Source organism: Macrosteles quadrilineatus, unplaced genomic scaffold (assembly GCF_028750875.1).
Source record: "Macrosteles quadrilineatus isolate MER2022 unplaced genomic scaffold, UCM_ALF_1.0 Scaffold_1__1_contigs__length_201487025, whole genome shotgun sequence".
Taxonomy (NCBI): Eukaryota; Metazoa; Arthropoda; class Insecta; order Hemiptera; family Cicadellidae; genus Macrosteles; species Macrosteles quadrilineatus.
This window is the reverse complement of record NW_026542594.1, coordinates 24026277-24046019: the sequence shown is the minus strand read 5'-3', so window position 1 is coordinate 24046019 and position 19743 is coordinate 24026277. Positions and strand designations below refer to the sequence as shown.

At 35.1% G+C, this 19743-nt stretch overlaps 1 protein-coding gene across 2 annotated transcripts in view; it reads left to right on the top strand.

Annotated features, from left to right (window-relative positions):
- The first annotated feature begins 307 nt into the window (after positions 1-307).
- LOC128983248 (L-allo-threonine aldolase-like) overlaps positions 308-19743 on the top strand; it is a 46083-nt gene continuing 26647 nt past the window's right edge. Inside the window, exons 1-5 of one of the 2 annotated variants that reach the window (XM_054402484.1) lie at positions 308-449; positions 8863-8977; positions 10833-10950; positions 13208-13291; positions 13992-14080. In XM_054402484.1, the coding sequence (XP_054258459.1) occupies positions 8891-8977; positions 10833-10950; positions 13208-13291; positions 13992-14080 (378 nt within the window). In that variant the 5' untranslated portion in view covers positions 308-449; positions 8863-8890. Of the gene's footprint in view, positions 450-7728; positions 7812-8862; positions 8978-10832; positions 10951-13207; positions 13292-13991; positions 14081-19743 lie in introns of those variants that run through there. The other variant, XM_054402483.1, reaches the window with a different exon arrangement.

Genomic DNA, 19743 nt, shown 5'->3' with positions numbered 1-19743 from the left:
ATGTCATGCCTTCGTAAGAACATATGACAATTTCTAGATCACGTAAAGTAAGTACAAAGTACCAGAAAATAAATCTTTGTACAAACTGTACAAGGCAAATCGTTTTAAAATAACACAAATAGTCTCATCATCCATGTATATCAACTTCAATAACGTCATTGGTCGTGTATAATCTGTTAGGTCAGGTCATAATAAATGGCGTGACAGAAATTTGTGTTGTTTATATACCGGAAGTAAACATCAATGTAGATCAAGTAGGCCTCTATAGGGACATCCGCTTCGCCAATAGGTCGTGTGAGGGGCTCGCACTACGTCATTGATGCGGTGAAAATGCATTGGTCGACAGCGTAGCAGCTAATTTTGTTTCTGTGTTATCTGGAGCTTGTTGTGCCTAAGGATCAAGATTTTGGGAAACGTGTGTATGTATTGTGTACAACTCAAGTATAGAGGTGCGTAGCCTACATACCTAATGTAAGGGGATAAGATGTTATCTCGTTTTGTACTTTGTTTATATTATAATTTATTTGGATAGGTTTATAGCGCAAAAATTACATTATTATTTTACTTTAACTTGTTATTGCAAACAATGCCTTTAGTTCTGTTATGGTTTGGCTAACACAGTTATACCGTATTCCAGAAGTTCTCTAAAACTGCTTTCTTACCGGCAATTCTGATCTGTGTTGTCGGTATGTGTTTATAATTTGAAAATTTAAACCAATAAAATGGTGCTACACTCTGTTGTTAAACATTGTAACTTTATATGCTATATGGTTGGACCAGCTGTCAAGATTATTTGATTTAGTTTAAATATGAATACCATAAGGTAATCATGGGGAAATTCATAGAGCCTCAATAGGATTTAGATAAAAATAGGCCTATGTTATCGTCATGATAAATTTCAGCTTCAGCCCAAGCCGACCAGTTAGTTGTCAATGCGTGATTGAGCCCCCAACAAACAAACACAAACTTTCAGCCTTATAATATTATTAAACAGGGGGTTTTTTAAACACACCCCAAAGTATTTTATCACTTTAAATTTAAGTATTGCCTTAACGAGAAAACACGCTCATGTTTTGGTGTCCCTATTTCATTGCCAATTAAGCTGGTAGACGATGCGTTGTTGCATGGTTTTTCCAACGTATGAGGAGTGTTACTAGGATTTTTTTGTAATAAAACTCAACCCCAATTAGCATTTCAACTATATCAAAACAATTTCAAAACAGATTTAAACTTGTTTTGAAATGTAATCAATAAAAAAAGTCATGTTGGGAATTTTTCCAGTACCTATCAATACAAGTTTGAAATTGTTTTAAAACAATATAAAAACTAAATTTGTTTCAAAACAATTTGTAGTTTCTTTTAAAACAATTTGTAGCTTTGTTTCAAAACACTGAATTTTAACATTGAATTAAATTAACTTTCATTCAAAATAAAATTAAAAATTAAAATAATGCATAATAAAATTAATAGGTACTATAACGGCCGGGATTTGAACCAGGGATTCCAGTGTAGAAGCCTTACCTCGGCTGTTACATGTCAGGCAGTGTATCCATAGATTAAAGATACTCGTGTAAGGAAAGCCATTTTGAATATGAGAAGCTGTATTAGGCCTCATAATTTAACTTAAACAAGATTTCTCTCTGACATTGTGTCATTTCAAGAATATTATTTAATAAAGCCCAATTACGTGACATTGATATTTGCGGGTGTTTGATAGCAAAAGGTACAATTAATTAATGATGATTAGGATAATAATACCCTCATTTACTAAACTTGGTACCATTTGAAAATTAGGCGTCACTTTTAACATGTTGTTATATAAAAACAAAATTGTTGTTTAAAATTATACAATAGTTGTATGTATTGTAAATATCGGGTTGTTTTGTCGGGATACTCGATTAAAAATAACATACATTTTTTGCTTTGATAGAAGAATTTGGTATTTACTCAGGGGAGGTATAGAAGAGGCTACGATGACAGCTGTGGGCTTCTTATTAGCTGAGGGAACGCCATTACCGTAACAAAACGATCAGTAGTCATCGGCCTCGGTAGTCTAATGGTTTGCGTGCCGGGCTGATAAGCTGAAAGTCCCGGGTTCAAATCCCGCTCGTGGCATTAACTTTTTGTCCAAGATTTTTTTATTATCAGCAAATTTGGTTGGTTTGGTTCGGTTATGACAGTTTAATTTTATTATTAAGTCATTATAAAATTTTAGTAGAGCAATTTCTAGTTTTATTTAATAAACAGAATTATTTTTTCTATTAATAAACTTTTGTTATATTATTTCATTATCAGCAAGTTTGGTTAGTTCGGTTAGGTTATGATAGTTTAATTTTATAATTAAAAAATAATAAAATTTAATTTGAGGCATTTATAATTTTATTTTATGAACAGAACTATTTTTGCGATTAGTAAACCTTCATTGCCAAAGTACGCTCTACTACAGCGCTGTTCACGGAGGAATTTTGAACTAATGCCTCATTCGTACCTCCCCTAAGTCAGACCCGAAGAATTTAAGGTTGAGTAAAACTCTAAATAAAAATTGAATGGCTCCGCCGTACAACGTTGTAACTGACAATATTTTCAAAACTGGCTTAACTGCAGAACAACGTTGTATTCGTTAGTCTGTGCCGTGTGGTAAATCTATTTCTCGCTAAAACTGATGTTGGCAGCCCTGCACAGCTGATCAAAGTGGCGGGAATCGGGCCTCAAGCGCCAGCACAACGTTGTAACCTGCAAACATGTCTGCCGGCGGAAGCCTTGTTCTGTCACCGGGGGACCAAAAACGGCTTAATAATGGAAAAAAAGGAAGATTCGACCACAGGAGTGGAAGGATAAGCACCGCAAGGCATGTAGGGATAGTGGAAATCCCTATATTTCGAAGAGGAAGAAGCCAGTGCCTGGAAAATTGCCACCACAAACGGTAAGCAGAACAACGTTGTATCTAAAACCACGGAAAAACGCTGTATCTACGCCCATTAAACATTGCAACCGACATAGTTTATACTATACCTAAGTTGGGGGTTTCTGGTAATACACATATCAGTACAGTAACTCTAAATCCATTTATAAGCTTTCCCACCGTTAGGTTGTGATGTAAGACTATTTTTTTTTTTTACAAATTAAAAGGGTAATGTAGCCTATGTAACCAAACACCCGTAAAGCCCAAAACCGAAATTAAATCAGGGATATATAACCAAAAAGATCCCTTGGTTTAGTTTTATCTTTTTTGATTTATATAATTTTTCATGTCGAATAAAAAATGTCATTCACTCAAATCGTTTGTGTAGTTCTAAAAGTTAAACAAAATGAACATGTTTAAACGTAAAAAGTGAAAGTAAAAATTTAAAGTAAAATTAAAATTAAAGTAATTACAGTAACTTAAAGTAAAATTAAAATGTGCACTAAAACCTTTTAAGACTGAAAAATTATCACAATTTCAATTTTTACAGATCGTCCAGTGTCATTGCAAGTTCCATTGTAAGCAACTTTCTCATGAAGAAATACTACGCCACTTCAAAGATTTTTATGGATTGGACTACAATAAGCAAACTGCCTTCCTCGCCAATGCTTGCATCAAGGTAGTAGACATCCATCGCCCTACGGTGAGTGTGGATATTTCTAGGAGACACTGTACAGTGGAATACTATATTCCAAGAACAGACACTAACGTTCGTGTTTGTCAGAAAGGAATTTGTCATATTTTTCAAATTACTCCTCGTAGAATCCAGATGCTTGTTGAAAAAATCAAATTTAATAAGCCCTTGAATGACTGTCGTGGGGCCCATGGTAAACATGAGAAGGTCCCTGAAGAAATCAGAGATTTAATTAGACATCATATCCGTTCATTTCCTAGTCAGGAAAATCATTATTCACGCAGGGACAGCCAGTCCAAGTGTTTAGATCCCAATTTGAGCATTTCAAAAATGTATGAACTTTTTCGAACTGCACACCCGGAAGCCAATGTAAAACTCCACCTGTACCGAGATATTTTTAATGCTGATTTTAACTTAAGATTTGGTTTGCCCAGGTCCGATACATGTGCCACATGTGACCGCTTCTTTATTAAGTTAATTGATTGTAAAACCGAAGATGAAAGAAAAATAATAGAGACCGAAAGTAAGCTACATCATTTTAAAGCAGATGCGGCCTATAAAGCCCTGGAGCGTGACAAATTAGATGCAGAGGTAAACTCAAATGATTTAGTACTCTGTGTAGATCTCGAACAGGTATTATTTTGCCCCAATCTCACACATAACAATGTGTTTTACCAACGCCAGCTTTCATGCTATAATCTAGCTATACATAACATGGGAAACAATGAAGCATATATGTTTTTCTGGAACGAGACGGTAGGCAAACGTGGATCAGCGGAAATTGCATCATGTCTCTTAAAGTATGTTGAGCTTCATGTTCCGAAAATGACACCAGGTCAAACCCGCACACTAAAGCTTTGGTCAGATCGTTGCATTGGCCAAAATAATAACTGGAGAATGATAAGTGTGCTGCAGCATCTCGTAGTAAATGGATACTTCACAGTAGTAGAACAAAAGTTTATGACTACGGGGCACAGCTTTTTGCCATGCGATAGGGATTTTGCCCTCATTGAAAAGGCAAAAAAAGGCAAAAGAGTGTATGTACCTTTTCACTGGGTCGAGGTAATAGCAAACGCAAACTCAAAGCATCCTTTCAAAGTTTCTGTTATGAAAACTGAGGATTTTAGAAACACTGATATTGCGACAAAAAGTTTGTCAACTAAAAATTTTAACATCACAAACAATGTTTGGTATCAAATAACTGCAGACGATCCAACTACTCTGAGAGGCAGAACATCCCACAATGTCCTTCAGCCGTGGAACAGCCACATTTTGGCTAAGGTTATCAAGGAACCAAAAGACACTGCATCTACATCTGCAACGAAGAATTGTGATGCATCTACATCTACAAAGAAGATTTCAAAGAAGAGATCCAAGAAGGAAACGAGAATATATCCCCCTGTAAGAATAGAGAACTTCCCGCGGTTGTATGAAGGACCATTGCCGATAAAGGCTGACAAGAAAAAGGACCTATTGGATATGTGTCAATACATACCTCAAGAGTATGTACCGTTTTATGAAAATATTAAAGTTGAAAACGAACAAAATACCTAAGTATTTCAAAAGTGTTTTTAGCCAGGGCCTATATCTGCACTTTTAGAATACTTTACCTAAACTTTGGCTTTCTATTACCAGGATTTTTATATAGATTACATTGTAATATTATTACAATATTTTATAACTTTATGTATCTTTTATATTGTTGATAATATCTTTTATATCTTAGAACCAACAATTCACCTTTTTTACAATATGTATCCTGTAAAAATATATTTTTAAGAAACTACGATGTTGTGTTTTTCTTCAGCCTGTTTATGTTTAATATAAATTGTCCGTAGAACAACGTTGTAACTGACGTCTGTTACTACGGAGTCCGTAGAACAACGTTGTAACTAACGTCAGTTACTACGTTGTTCCGTGTGATTTTGAGGTTAAAAAGGTCATTACTCTTTTGTGAAGTGCCCAAACAAGGTTATGTACATAAATATATATTAATCAGGTACAAAACCTAGATTAGTCTAAATAGAAATATTAAAAAGCCCATAAATATATCATACAAAAAGTTTTTTTTGTTCCTGTAAAATTTCGATTTTGTAAGTTACAACGTTGTACGGCGGAGCCATTCAATTAAGGAATAACATTTTTATTAACTACACCATTTTTTGAACTAATTATGTTTAGTGTGTATATATATATTTATTTATATATAGTTTTTGCCTTATTTTTTATTTAACACACAAATTAATGAAATAATATTTATCGTAATATAATTATAAAACAGTGAACATTTTCAACCATTTTTCACTATAAGAGGTATAATGCCACTTTTATAAGTTAGGAATTACATTACATCCTAATTTGTTTTCAGTTGCACTGATTTTTACTTTCTATATTAAAATGTTTTCCATTGCAATAATTGTTTGTCACTTTGAATTCAATTGCATTCTCATTCACAAATAATTTTGAAAAAATAAATTAATTTAAACAAATAAAAATCAGAAGTGTTACAGTTAATGGTGTGGGCTATTATTTCAAGGTTAGGTCTCAGATCTGGATGCCAGATCTGGAATGAGTCCAGATCTGGCATCTTAGATTGGAAAACTTGTTAACCAATTTTTGACTTACTGTATTTATTTGTAAACTGTAAAAATGGTTTCAAACTTATCAAAACAATTTTAATATTAGTTTTGTGACTGGTTTTAAAATTGTTTTAAACTTGTACCTATCAAAATTGTTTAAAACTTGTTACAAAACAGTATTAATACAACATTCTACCAACAGTATCAATACAGTTTTAAACTTGTATACAGCTTGTATAAAAATAGTTTTAATACCATAATTGCTTTAATACCAGTTCAAACAGTTTTCATGCTACTTGGAATATGGTTTTCGCAAGCTCATAAGGGTATAACACAGTGGAGCAGGGCAGGTAGCTGGTAGCCTGGCTGGTCGCTTACTAGCTTACTGCGATCTAGAATTTAAAGCACGCGTTGTTATGGGTACGCACACAGTCGCGCCTAGCAGGTAGCCGACTGACATGGTAGCAGTAAGCTAGGCGGCAAGCTAGAAGAATTGCCCAGTCGATTGTTTGGGGGCTGCAAGAGGGGAAGGCTCGAAAGGGGCATGTGCAAATAGCAGAACTTGACAGCCAAGTGTTCTCGAGTTTGCAAGTTCAACGCGGAATCTTTCACTGCGCATTCTTTGTATACGGAGTGTTGTTTATTTTAGTTGATTTATTTGGTTGTTGTTTTGTTTACATGAAATACAATAATGGTCGTAGACAAATTAATATATAGGTTTTTATCTGTGTACCTTTGTGGAACCAAGCCCATCCGGACTACCACAAACGTCACGTAACTCAACGATCTGTAGAATGAAATAGCAAATGAACTAGGATTCAAACATAAGTTTATCCTATCTTGCTAATATTATAAGTGACAATATTAGTATCGGCGGCTGGCAAGCGACTGTACTGAGCGCCACTGTGTGTATGTCCCAGCTACCCTCCAGGTAACCAGCCGTTAATGCGGGGACCAGCGTATATGCAAGTATGCGACCTGCCCGGCTCCACTGTGTTTTTACCCTAAAGTGTATGTGTACAAAGGATTATTGCGGACATTTTCCATCACGATTGTAAAAAAATACACAACGTTTTGGGATCTGGAATCTGATCCCGTCTTAGGTCACATAAAACGTCACCTGAACCAGATCCCGAAACGTTGTACGTGTATTGTTTTTTACAATCGTGATGGAAAATGTCCGCAATAAACCTTTGAACAACATTAACTCACCATCACCAACAATGAACTTCAAACAAAGAAGAGTATGTGTAGGTCTACGTTTTCTCCCAAAATCCAATTTCCTTAAGTTTTTGACAAATAAAATTATTAAGTGCCGAATCACACAAGTAAACTCAATTTCTAATCGTTCTTAGAAGAAAATCAATTATTTTTACTTTCAATGTAGCCTACTGTATTCGTCTAAAATAGCCACATACATACAAGGCCTATATACAGCACGCTTTGAGCTTGAGAAAACAAAAAAGTTGAGCCTTATTCAAAATAAATTCCCAATTTCACTAAACCTTATAGATAACTAACACTATTCAACTAATGCATATGAGCTGATTGGAAATGAAGTAAAGAACACAGGGATGCCAGACACAGCATGTTCTGCCGTCATAAAATGTCTCACGGCTCACGGCAACTCGGTTCGGTAAGTTACTTTTGTAGAGCTTTGGGTCACGTAAAAAAACCCTGTAATGATGTATTATGTATGTATGTATGTATGTATCATAGCATGTATTATGTGCTAGTTTGGAATTTTGTGAGTACCAATGTCTAATTGCGATTCTCTTAAAACCGAATACAAAACAATTTCATTTAGTTGACACCAGCCACGGCCACCGCCTTTAACTACAGGCCGCAGCCTGGTAGAATTGGCAACGTCGCAAGTGGTGTTGTTTAGTGACAGACGTCCTACAAGATAACATGGCAGACAGGTAACATCAGCTCATTAATTCGCACTTTATTGATTTAAATTTATGAACATAAATTTATTAAAATATGAAAATAAAACGTACCTTAGAATTGAAAACCGAGAAATATAAATTACAAATCTATATCTGTAAATTTTTAAGCGGAGTCAATATTGTTATAGACCAGTAACCAATCTTTCGTAAATGCACAAATACCGTTCAAAACAGCTGTTACGACACCACTTGCGACGTTGCCACTTCGAAGGCTGCGGCCAGGAGTTAAAGGCGGCCGTGCATCAGCACATGTGTCCACTGGGCAAAATTCAAAACATTTAGGATGAGGAGTTTATTGTAGTATTCAAAGTCAATGCTGTGTAACATGTGAACATAACCAAACAGAAAACACAATTTAAAATTGTAATAGTCAAAGGTTTTCGGTCGGTGTAGATATAAAGTCAATGGTTTTAGCTACTCTGTTTTTCCTGACAACTGTCCTAACACCTGTTGATTTATATGGCCGTGCCGGGCATATTGACGTCAGCTGATCGTGCATGTTTGTTTAATTTTCAGGTTTGTTTGTAAACATAGTACATAACCTAACCTCTAAACCTCAATCAATCCAAAATCCAATGACAAAGCAGGACGGCTGGTGCTGTAAAAGCATAAAAAAATGATTTAAAGACATTATAGGCTTTTATATTACATCTTAGACTACATTTACGATTTAACACCCCGCTAAGAACAATCCACAATGTTTGTATCAGGAAGGTTATGTAATTTTGGTTGCAGGTTTAATTTGGGATCTCTTTTAAAAAACATGGGTAGTATTGAGCACATCAAAAGCACAGTACAGTTCGCAACCATCATGTATAAGACATTGGAAACCGACCACCTGAAGGAAAATGTAAGTAGGTAAGATAGATTGTAGTACCTGGTACAGTACCTGTTTAAGCTATATTCATAAGCTCATAGAAGATTATACACTAAATGATACGTAATAAAGCCATTAAAAGGTATACGGTAGGCTAGGGTACAGTTTCTTAACTGGGCTATGCTAATATTGATTGAAACTATCGATTCGATTAGTAAACCTTCATGCGATTTTTTCACCATCAGCAAGTTTGGTTGGTTAGGTTAGGTTATGATAGTTTTATTTTATAATAGATATATTTAAAAATAACAATTATTGATCAATATTTTCAATTCGATAGTTTCAATCAATATTAGCATAGCCCAGTTAAGAAACTGTACCCGCCCGTAGGCGGGTACAGTTTCTTAACTGGGCTATGCTAATATTGATTGAAACTATCGATTCGATTAGTAAACCTTCATGCGATTTTTCACCATCAGCAAGTTTGGTTGGTTAGGTTAGGTTATGATAGTTTTATTTTAAAATAGATATATTTAAAAATAACAATTATTGATCAATATTTTCAATTCGATAGTTTCAATCAATATTAGCATAGCCCAGTTAAGAAACTGTACCCGTAGGCGGGTACAGTTTATTTTAAAATAGCCTCTTCCATTCAACCTCTTAACAAGTAGGCTAATAGCTATAGGCACTTCTTACTGTGAATATGCCTAGGCCTACCTAACCAATTATTATTGATCATTGGGCTTTAAATAAAGGATACTGACTGATGAAATAGCCAACGTAATTGTAGTGAGTATCAAAGCTAACTTACAAGATCATCTCACAACATTCTACAACCACCCTTCAATCATATCAAGTTATCTTATATTTACCTAGCTCACCCAATGCATATTTGGGTTAAAATACACACCAAGGTTGTGTACCAATCTCAAATAGGCTAATTGATAATTAAGTTAATTGATAACTGTTAGTTGAACATGGCTTATTTCGAAGGTAGACCTACTACGGTAACTTAAGTAAGTTTTTTACTGTAAAAACGACATATAGGCCTAGACTCAAACTTAAATTTAAGCAGAAAAAACATGTAGGCCTACAATTTAAGATAAGTTTGAGTCAGCGTAGGATAGACCTAAGCTTTCTAACCTAGGCCTAGGGCCTACATCAATTAACTTATGATTTAGGCTAACTAAACTTTCCAGAACATTAAGAGATTGGATATTATTTAAATGCACAAATAAGTTAAGGCTGATAAATTAAGTTTGCCTAGATAACATTCCCCCAAAAATATAAATACTAAACTTACAGTAACTACTTGCTAGTGTCATTATTGAGACCTACCCTAAACTGAAGTGGTACAGTAGAATAATAGCCTAAGTTATTGAGGCAATACATTTTCTAGGATGCATTAACCTTATTATTAAGAGCTAAATTTTAACTTGCCTAACAACAAATGACAACTCGGCGAGTTCATGAGGCGTTTACATCGAGCGGCTTTCTAATTACTGGTCTTATTGGACAGAGTTAGAATATTCTGAGAACTCCACCATTTGCAACTCACAAGTTATCAAAAGGATTGAGTTTTTTATATATAAAGAGGTTGACGGCCCCTTTTAACCTTGCATTTGCCCGTCCAAATAGACTACAGATCTTTGCGTGGAACGTATCCAACCAAGCAAGGGGTGAGCCCGTACAGTACAAAGTTGAACTGCGGCAGTGAACAGGATTCTAACCCAAGACATCGCTGCCTTGGCCCGAAGTCTGTGACGCCACCAACTGAGCCACCAACTCACCACAAAACCATATGGCATCGTTTCCTGTGCCATCAGTAAAATAAAAATAAAAAAATTAATGGAAAACTGAACCTATTTTTTATTTCATTTCACAGGTAAGGGTAGTGGATTTTAGAAGTGACACAGTGTCAAAGCCAACAGAAAGGATGCGACTAGCAATGTACGAGGCAGAAGTGGGAGACGATGTAATGGGAGAAGACCCAACTGTTAATGGTGAGTGCCAGAATTATGTTAAATGGAAACAGCATAATTTGGCGATTTTTCACGCAAATGGAATGTTTTCTCTGAGAATAGTCCTAAATCTGGTCTTGATACCTTCTGGGTTGACCTTTTGTTAGAAAACACCATTGACTCAATGACAACGATTGATACGTCTGGGTTCAGAATCTGTCCTGCACAGAATCAAACTTCTGATTTGAATCAATAGCAATACCACCCGACTAAGTTATTGTAGCCCCTATCCAACAAACTTAACTAGTGACCAATCAAATTTATTAAATCTAGGCCTATATACTTAATACAATAAAAGTTTTTTCTCTAACTTATAACATTCATATTTAGAACGTCCTACTTACCTAGCTGATTTTGATTGTAATTTTAAAGCTAACTTAAAACGTTATTTCATTTAGGGTTTCACCCTCTTAGGCCCCTTCCTATTTGGGGGACGGGAGCGACAAAATTTCCAACCAATGTATTAGCATGGGAATATCCTTATTTGATGGCAGAAGCGACACTTTGGCAGCATGCGTTGTGGGCAATGCGAGCATATTTTGAAATTTCAAACAATTTTGTATCTGGCCTTTATTGCCAACAGAAAGTGTTGCCGCAGGTTTTGATAGCAATGATCACGTAGAACACTCTTGGTACCTGCAGGGGGCACAACCGTTCTCAGCGCCAGTGGCAGTGAAGTGGCTGTTGACTGTTATATTCTTTTGTTCAGTGGCCTTTTGTCCCATCACCTGAATGTATTGTGTCTGAGAAAGAATTCATTGCTTAAGTGCAAAAATATCCTTCATTTTGGCACATGACCTACATAAAAAAATTTACATTATCATAACATTCATAACAAGCAAATGAATGGAAGATTATGGCCGAAGATCGCAGAAGAATGCAATGGAAATGGGAAGTACTTTTCCAGAGTCGCGTGGTTATATATTAAATAAATATAAGTTACTAAGTTATTTGGCTTTGCTGCCAAAAAAATAAATACCCCCGCCGCAGCAAACCTGCAGACTAAGCGAATTTCCATTTGCTTGATTGGATTTACACAAAAATGTCTCCTTAAAAATATCACATTTCCTTATGAGAACACACCTAACCTTATGAGAAATGGAATTATTGAATTTTAACAGCTGTTTCAATTAAACAAGTTGGTTCTGTTCTATGATGTTCAATAGCATTAAAGTTACAAGGATTACCAAACAGGGTGCAGCACTATTATTTCTTTTACATTTATGACATCAGCTAATTTGCAACCAAAAGGTGAGTGAGCGTAGCGAACGAACTTCAACCTGGAGGCGAGTTAGCATAGCAAACGAGCTAACCTGAAGGCAAGTGAGCGCAGCGAACGAGCTCCAACCTAAAGGTGAGTGAGCGTAGCGAACAAACTTCAACCAGGACGTGATTGAGCCATGCGAACGAGATAATCTTGAAAATGAAGAAGTTAAACGGGGCAAAGCCCGCGGGTTACAGCTAGTATATATATATCTATAGGCCTATATGAATTTGAACGGATGGTGTTTTTGGCCTCTAGGGACCTCAAAACGAAAAAGTAAATCGGTCCCGTGTCCAGGTCTTACCATGAGTACTACGGCAATTTAGCTTATTCGCATATGGGAAATTCGCTAAAACCCATTGAAATGGCGGTTTTATTCCATTAAGTTTAATTCATTACCACAAATTTTTTTATTGCAATTCCGATATTGTTAACAGTTTAACAGTAGTGAATAAATGTAATAACAATAAAAAAATCAGTAACTTAGTTGTGAGTTCTAGCGGAAAAGAACCAAAATGGCAAAGGGAATTCATGCTTGTGTGTTGCCTGCAACACCAATCCTCGTAGGACGTAGGAAGTGTAGAAAAGGCAGGTGGGATTGGAGAATGTAGGTTAATTTTTGATCACGCCAAAAATCTCCTTAGGTTTCAGTGGTCACATAGGTATGGCAAGAATAGTTTGCAATGGAAGATGGTTTGTGGCTACTTAAAATCCAGTGTGAAAATTGTCCCATACTTTCACTTAAAACGTTACCTACAGATTGACAAAGCTGCTGTTTTTTTTATTTAAATAATTTATTTTTATTTTTATAATATTCACAGAATATAATATTGAGCCTATATTTTTTGGAGAACGGGCCTGAAGCTAGAGAACAGCTGATCATTCAGCTGAATGTTTAACTACAGTCAAATAGTGGAAAAGAGACAAACAGTTTCACATATTCAATTCAGATTGTGATATTTTCATGTATTTCAGCGCTTGAAGAGTTAGGTGCAAAGATGTTGGGTAAGGAGGCTAGCATCTTTGTCACCAGTGGAACTATGGGAAATCTTATCGCAAGTAAGTTGGTACTCTATTATTGTTATCATCGATGATACATGTTATTTAAAGTTATAACTGGCACAAAATTTGATAGTTGGACTTTTATCAATGAAATATATTTATTTTGCAGCTTCTTGATCAGCATCATAGGCCCCTACCTGTATTAAATTACCGGAAAGTACAAAAATACGTAAAATAACTTTTGTAATAGGCAAATGGAATTTGCCCATTGGGTCTGATGATTGGAGTGTCCAATCAAAATCTATCACCAATCTTTTATATGTATTTACCGTTTTGAAATAGGCTATATTATTTACTAGTGTTATTTGAGACATTTTTGAAATTTCTGATTTATTATTGTCTCATTGAAAAACACACCCTGATGCATTGGTCGGATATAAGGATTGTCTGTAAATTAAGGTCTCCTATGACTATGATCTCCTGTCAAGGCCTAGCAAGCTATTTTGCTATTTGCAATCTTTTTTTAGACCACTGCCATGTTCTTTAACTTATATCTTTTACTATTCTAGCAGATATCCTCTACCTATTATTTATTTGACATTGTTAAAAAAAAAAAATTAAAAAAAATACTAGCATTGTGCTTTTACAAAGCAAATAAACCAGTTTTTGTTGCCTAACTATTGATATCAATGGTATAGCATATAATCTTTTTCCAATTTGCCTGTTTCTGTAATTTACGGTTTACGTATATTTGCAGCCATGGTCCATTGTGATCGTCGAGGCTGTGAGATCATCGTAGGAGACAAGAGCCACATGGTGTTGTGGGAACAGTCCGGCGCAGCTCAAGTAAGGTTGTAGGCCTATGTTTTATATATTTATCTTAGGAGTCAGTCCTTGGAGCTTAGATGCTATATAACTAAAAAATACAATTACATAAGTAGGAAGAACATTTCACAGTGCACTAGATATTTAAATTACAATCACTTTGGTATTTCAAAAAATCTGTTGAGATGGTAAATATCTTTTCAGCGGCTGTTTAAAATTAACAAAATTAACATTGCTCTTTTGGTGGGCAAATCCAAGATGGTGGTTAGCCTCTATGGACTCCCTTTGAAAAGAATTACATAACTACCAGGAAAATTTCTGATCTCACAATGCACTAGATGTTTAAATTACAATCACTTTTGTATTTGAAAAAAATATTTTTGGATGGTAAAAATACCCTTCAACAGCTGTTTGAAATAATCCAAGATGGCCACTATGCTCCAAGGACTCTTAAAAGTAGCTTTACTACTACCTTTTAAATTCTTGACTAAACTGTACAAGTTGTAAATTGGTAAAATATGGTAAAACTCATTATTCTTTTTAACCGACTTTCCCATACCAACAAAAGGAGGAGGTTCTCAATTTGTTTGTGGCGATGTTTTTTTTTTCTATGTATGTTCACCAATTTCTCTGTGATTCTTTTACCGATTAGTGTGGTTCCACCACCAAAATAACCAGGAGAGCTTCTATTTGGTACCTTATATATTATGTTTAAGTATAATATTTGTTTCGGTGAAAAATTCTGAAAACCTTAAATATTCAACATTCATTTTAGCAAATTTCCCATATGGAGGGAATAAGCTATTACCGTAGGTCTCATGGTAAGACCTGGACTCGGGACCGATTTACTTTTTCATTTTGATGTCCCCAGAGGCCAAAAACACCATCCGTTCAAATTCATATATATATATATATATATATACACGGCCGCGCCCGGGAAGCCAGTCACATAAAATATACACTGGAAGTCAGTCAGTTGCACCCCCCAATATATTTCAAGACTATGATATATATATAATATATGTTGGTAAATATCTTAAGCCTAGACATATCTGAACGTATATATCTCTTTTTTTCTCAAAAATACTAAAATATAATTACGTAAAAAATGCTATGCTAATGCAGTCACCACCGCATTTGCATGGGAAAGCCAGTCACATAAAATTTGTGCTGCTAAGCCAGTCACTATATATGTTACCGCATACCACTGGAATCCAGTCACTGAAAATCCACCCGGGTATCCCGTCACTTCAGTCACTTTCACCCCTGCCCTTCTACTTTGTGATATTTATTTGTTCTACAAGCTTGAAAATCCGCACCTCAAACAATAATGGATTATGCTTCAGGCATTGAGCACTCTCATAACCCATCTTTCGCACTTCATTTTAATTAGTTGTCTTCCAGATTACTTAACAATTACTATTCTACAGATTAAATACCTAAATGTCAATGTAATCTTTGGTCGTCTTAATAGTCGTCCTGGCAACTGTGGATACAAATATGTACCGTACTAATTCGCAAGCGTAAGGTGGGAAGTTATTGCTTTATAGTCGCACAATTAGGCCTATTGTTGAGTCCTTGGAGGCAAGCGGCCATCTTGGATGATTTCAAAAAGCTGCAAAATTTATCGTCAAAAAATATTTTTCAAACACCAAAGTGTATATAATTTAAATAGCTAGTATACTGTGGGATTAGAAATGTTCTTTGTAGTTTTGAATTATTCTCCAAGGGAGTCCATAAAATAAGTTAACGGTCACGGTCATCTTGGAAAAAGGCCAACTAATACGAAAACAATATCCTGTGTTGCGCGGGCCGTAGCACACAAATAGTTTTCCCGCCTCAAACAATCAAAGGCGTGTGGAACAAGGCAAAATTCTTGTCTCTTTTGTGGCGAGAGGTAGGGGCGAGCCTAACAGGTTCCATTGATGGGCTACCCGGCTACCGACCGACCTGGGGTAGCGACTAGCGAGCCAGTGGATGGTTAAAGGTTCTGCCGGTTATTTCCATCTTATTGCTGGTTCTCGAGCTTTTTGAGCTCGTTGTACAGTGAAATATTACTTCCCTATTTTATATAGCCACAATCAAAGCGATTTTTACAAGAAAGAATGAAGATATAGACTCAGTGATGTGTGGTTACTTAATTAAATCATGTTCCTTGATTGTTTACCCTTTTGTAAGAGCCAATAATCAATCAACTTATATTTCTTTATTTTTCGATTTATTATCTATATCAATTCAAGAGGTAGCCCTGTACCTGGTTAACAAATATACCGATTACATTTAACGTGTTTTCTTTGAGTTACGCCCCATGGGATTCCAAAGTTTCACAATGTTTACATTTTTGAAGAATGTAGATAACAGAATGTTTAACGAAGTCAGCTTTAAATGCTGTCAATAAAGTTCTTTGATTTTGCGGTCCAAAAGGTAGAAACCATTCGATTTGTGAAACTTTTAACTTTTGCTACGGGCCTGTTAATTGGAGATTGTGACTTTCTTAATTTAAGGAAGTAAACGTATTAACATGACGTGTTTGGAGTGGGATTTGAAATATGTGACGTGTATCAAACTTTTTCTCTTCAAAATCCTCTCCGATGTAAAACACAGGTACGGCAGCTAGGTTTATTAGAATTCAAAAGTTTTTTATTGTCCTCCAATGTTTAGAAATTATTTTTCGATCAAGTTGTTTAATGAATAAATAATTGTTTTGCCAACTTATGTTTCGAAAACAGGAACTAAAAATAGATCAGGAAATAGATATTTTAGTTCAGAAAACAAAGCCAATCAAATAGGCCTACGTACTTTTTAAATAAAAACACTGGTCAGATGGTTTTTAACTTTGCTGTTTATTTACTTCAATAAATTTCTAATAAAAATCGCCACAGGTACTAATCTATATAAATAAAATTAGAGTTTTGTCTGTACATTGCTCAGAATCATCAACTTTTAGATTATTTTTACGTTTTAAACATTCAAGAATCCGAAAAAAGTTTCATCTCAATTCCGTTATTATCTCAATAATCAATTATTATCTCAATTCCGTTGTTGTCTATCTTCCGTCTGTCAAGGTCCAAAGGCCATTTTACGCGGCCTTCTCCTGAAAACGAGAGTACCTATCAAGATCCTCGAATCATTTTAATGTATTCACTGGATTGGCGAAAGTGTCTTTAGCTATTAAAATATGGCCTCGCTACTTTGTAAAAAAAACTTACGGACGTTTAAAACCCAAATTTGTGCGATTTTTGTCAAGTTTTCTCACAATGTTTATCACATAATCATCATATGAAATATCGAACAGCTGTTCGGATCAAGATTATTTTTCTCTAGCTGTCACTGATATGTTTACATTGAATATTGTTTACAAATACCGCAATCATTTCAGATCAAGTTTCAAAAGCAAATCCGAACCAAGTTGGATTAAAACCGTTTTTCCTTACATAACGGATTTAATTAATCGCAAGTGCAATAATGTGTAGGGTAACCGTAAATGAAAATAGAGCTTCTTTGTGTATAGAATTTCTATCGAGTTTTGGGTTTATATCCGGGGAAAAGACTTTGACTCAGTGTTCTATATGCCTGGGAAACTTACATTTTTTACATAAGCGTTACCAATAGCTTACATATAAGGTTTCAACTCGTTGACGGCACTTCAATGGTGGTTGTGTAAAGTGTTTAGAGACAACTGCAGTGGGTGATTGTAACAGAGGTTTACGGATTATGCTCAAATCGTATTTCTAATGTGTCTTCTCAGCGCTATGTGCTGCTCGCTGGACCATACGTCCAACAGACCAATTATCCATCTCTTGGGTTCGTAGGCTTAAACAATTATTCATAAGTTGGTAGCGCATATAACTCAGTGTTCCGTACGGACAGGCCAAGAGCACCTTTGATAGTGAAATTTACAACCTGAATGTTTAATGGCGAGGTTGAGGTATAGTATTTTAACTATATATCGTTTGGTTAGTTAGGTAAGGTTAACCTAACCTAACTAACCAAACGATATATGGAATTAAACAATCGAATAATCAATATTACTAATTTAGTTGTTTGTGCCAACAGATATGGAAGTGTACCCCTCATAGATCTATTACGCATTTTTTTTTACTTGAAACTGTCAGATACTGTATTTGTTTGTATATAATAGTTTGGCTAGCATATCTGAAAATATGCAAACCAATAGTTTTTCTTTATTTAGGAAGGTTTCAACTGACCACTAGAGGATCCCCGTGCGTAGAACGGGCACACAGCTAGTAATTAATATTTAATTAATACATCTTATCTTACTAATATTATAAATGTGAAAGTTTGTGTGTTTGTTTGTTTGTTTGAAGTTCAATCACGCATTAACTACTGGCACAGAAGATATACTGTTTTTAATTTATAAATAATTTGTCATATTGTGCGAATCTTGGTGATTTGAATTTGGTGATTTTCTTTTTTCTGCTGTTTAGGTGCAGTGGTAGAACATTATTATGGATATGGTAGATGTTTTATACTATATTATACCGTCGTTGTCAATAATGTCGTCTGATTCTGACTGATGTCAGATGTTACACTGAATCGGTCACAGGGAGTTGTAACCTACCACTAGCTTACCTAACTAAGTTTGAGTGTTGCTATTTGCATTGTGGGATGATTGCACTGGACAGTTTAGCTATCTATTTCAGAAAAATAAAGTTTAAAATAAATCAAATTCTAGGATCTGTTCTTAAGTTGTGGCCGTTTTGAGATGGATGCTTTCAGAATTCAGTTTAGCCTAGCCTGAACAACTGGATTAGTAGCTTGACTTAGTGGTTCATCCATGTTTAGTTTATAAACACTAATCAATGCCTAATCTAGATTATAGGTGCCTTATTCTACTCTGTTTTAAAACTAATATACATAGGCATAAGCTTTAATTTTTGTATTAAATACTGGGTGCATCATTAAGGTAACTCCGTTAGGTTGCTTTTTATAAATAAATAATTTCATAAATCACTGATACCCTATATCATCTAAGTGTACTCAGTACATAATGACACTCTCTCAAAAAAGTACTAATCCTAACCCAAAAAAATATAGATAGGTAGCTTTAGGCCTACAGAGGATGAGTGTTTATATTTATATCACTTATATTTATATGTCTGTGGTTAGGTTTTGGTTATGTTTGCCTTAAGATGGCTATAAGCTTAGGACTAGATATCAAATAAACTCCCAATTAACTTATAGTGCAGCCTATCCCTAATTTGTCAGTGCCAATGAAATAGCGCAATATCAAGGACAACCAAACTTGGATATACAACCATGTTTATACCTAAGGTTCCTTTTTGGTACTCACCAACATGGATCAACCGTAATTATTTTCAGTCAGAAAGTGTCCTGAGTTTCCAGAAAATTGTAACTTATTACATTTTAAAAATTGAGGGTAAATTAAACGTTTCGGTTCTGGTTTTGGAGCGAGTCCAAGTTCTTGCAGTGACTAATACTTCAAAGGAAGGAGGGTGGGAAGATTTTCATACTACTAATAGCCTTCTTTGAATTCAGCGTGAAAAATACTGGGTAATTTCTATAGTTTCGGCCATTTAGGGGAACCAAACAAATTTTTAAAAACTCTTCTATCTCATCATTTCAGTAAACTATGATATTATTATTTGAATAGAAGTTAAATGTCAAGAAAAAAAATACCGCAAATTATTATTTTTGGGATA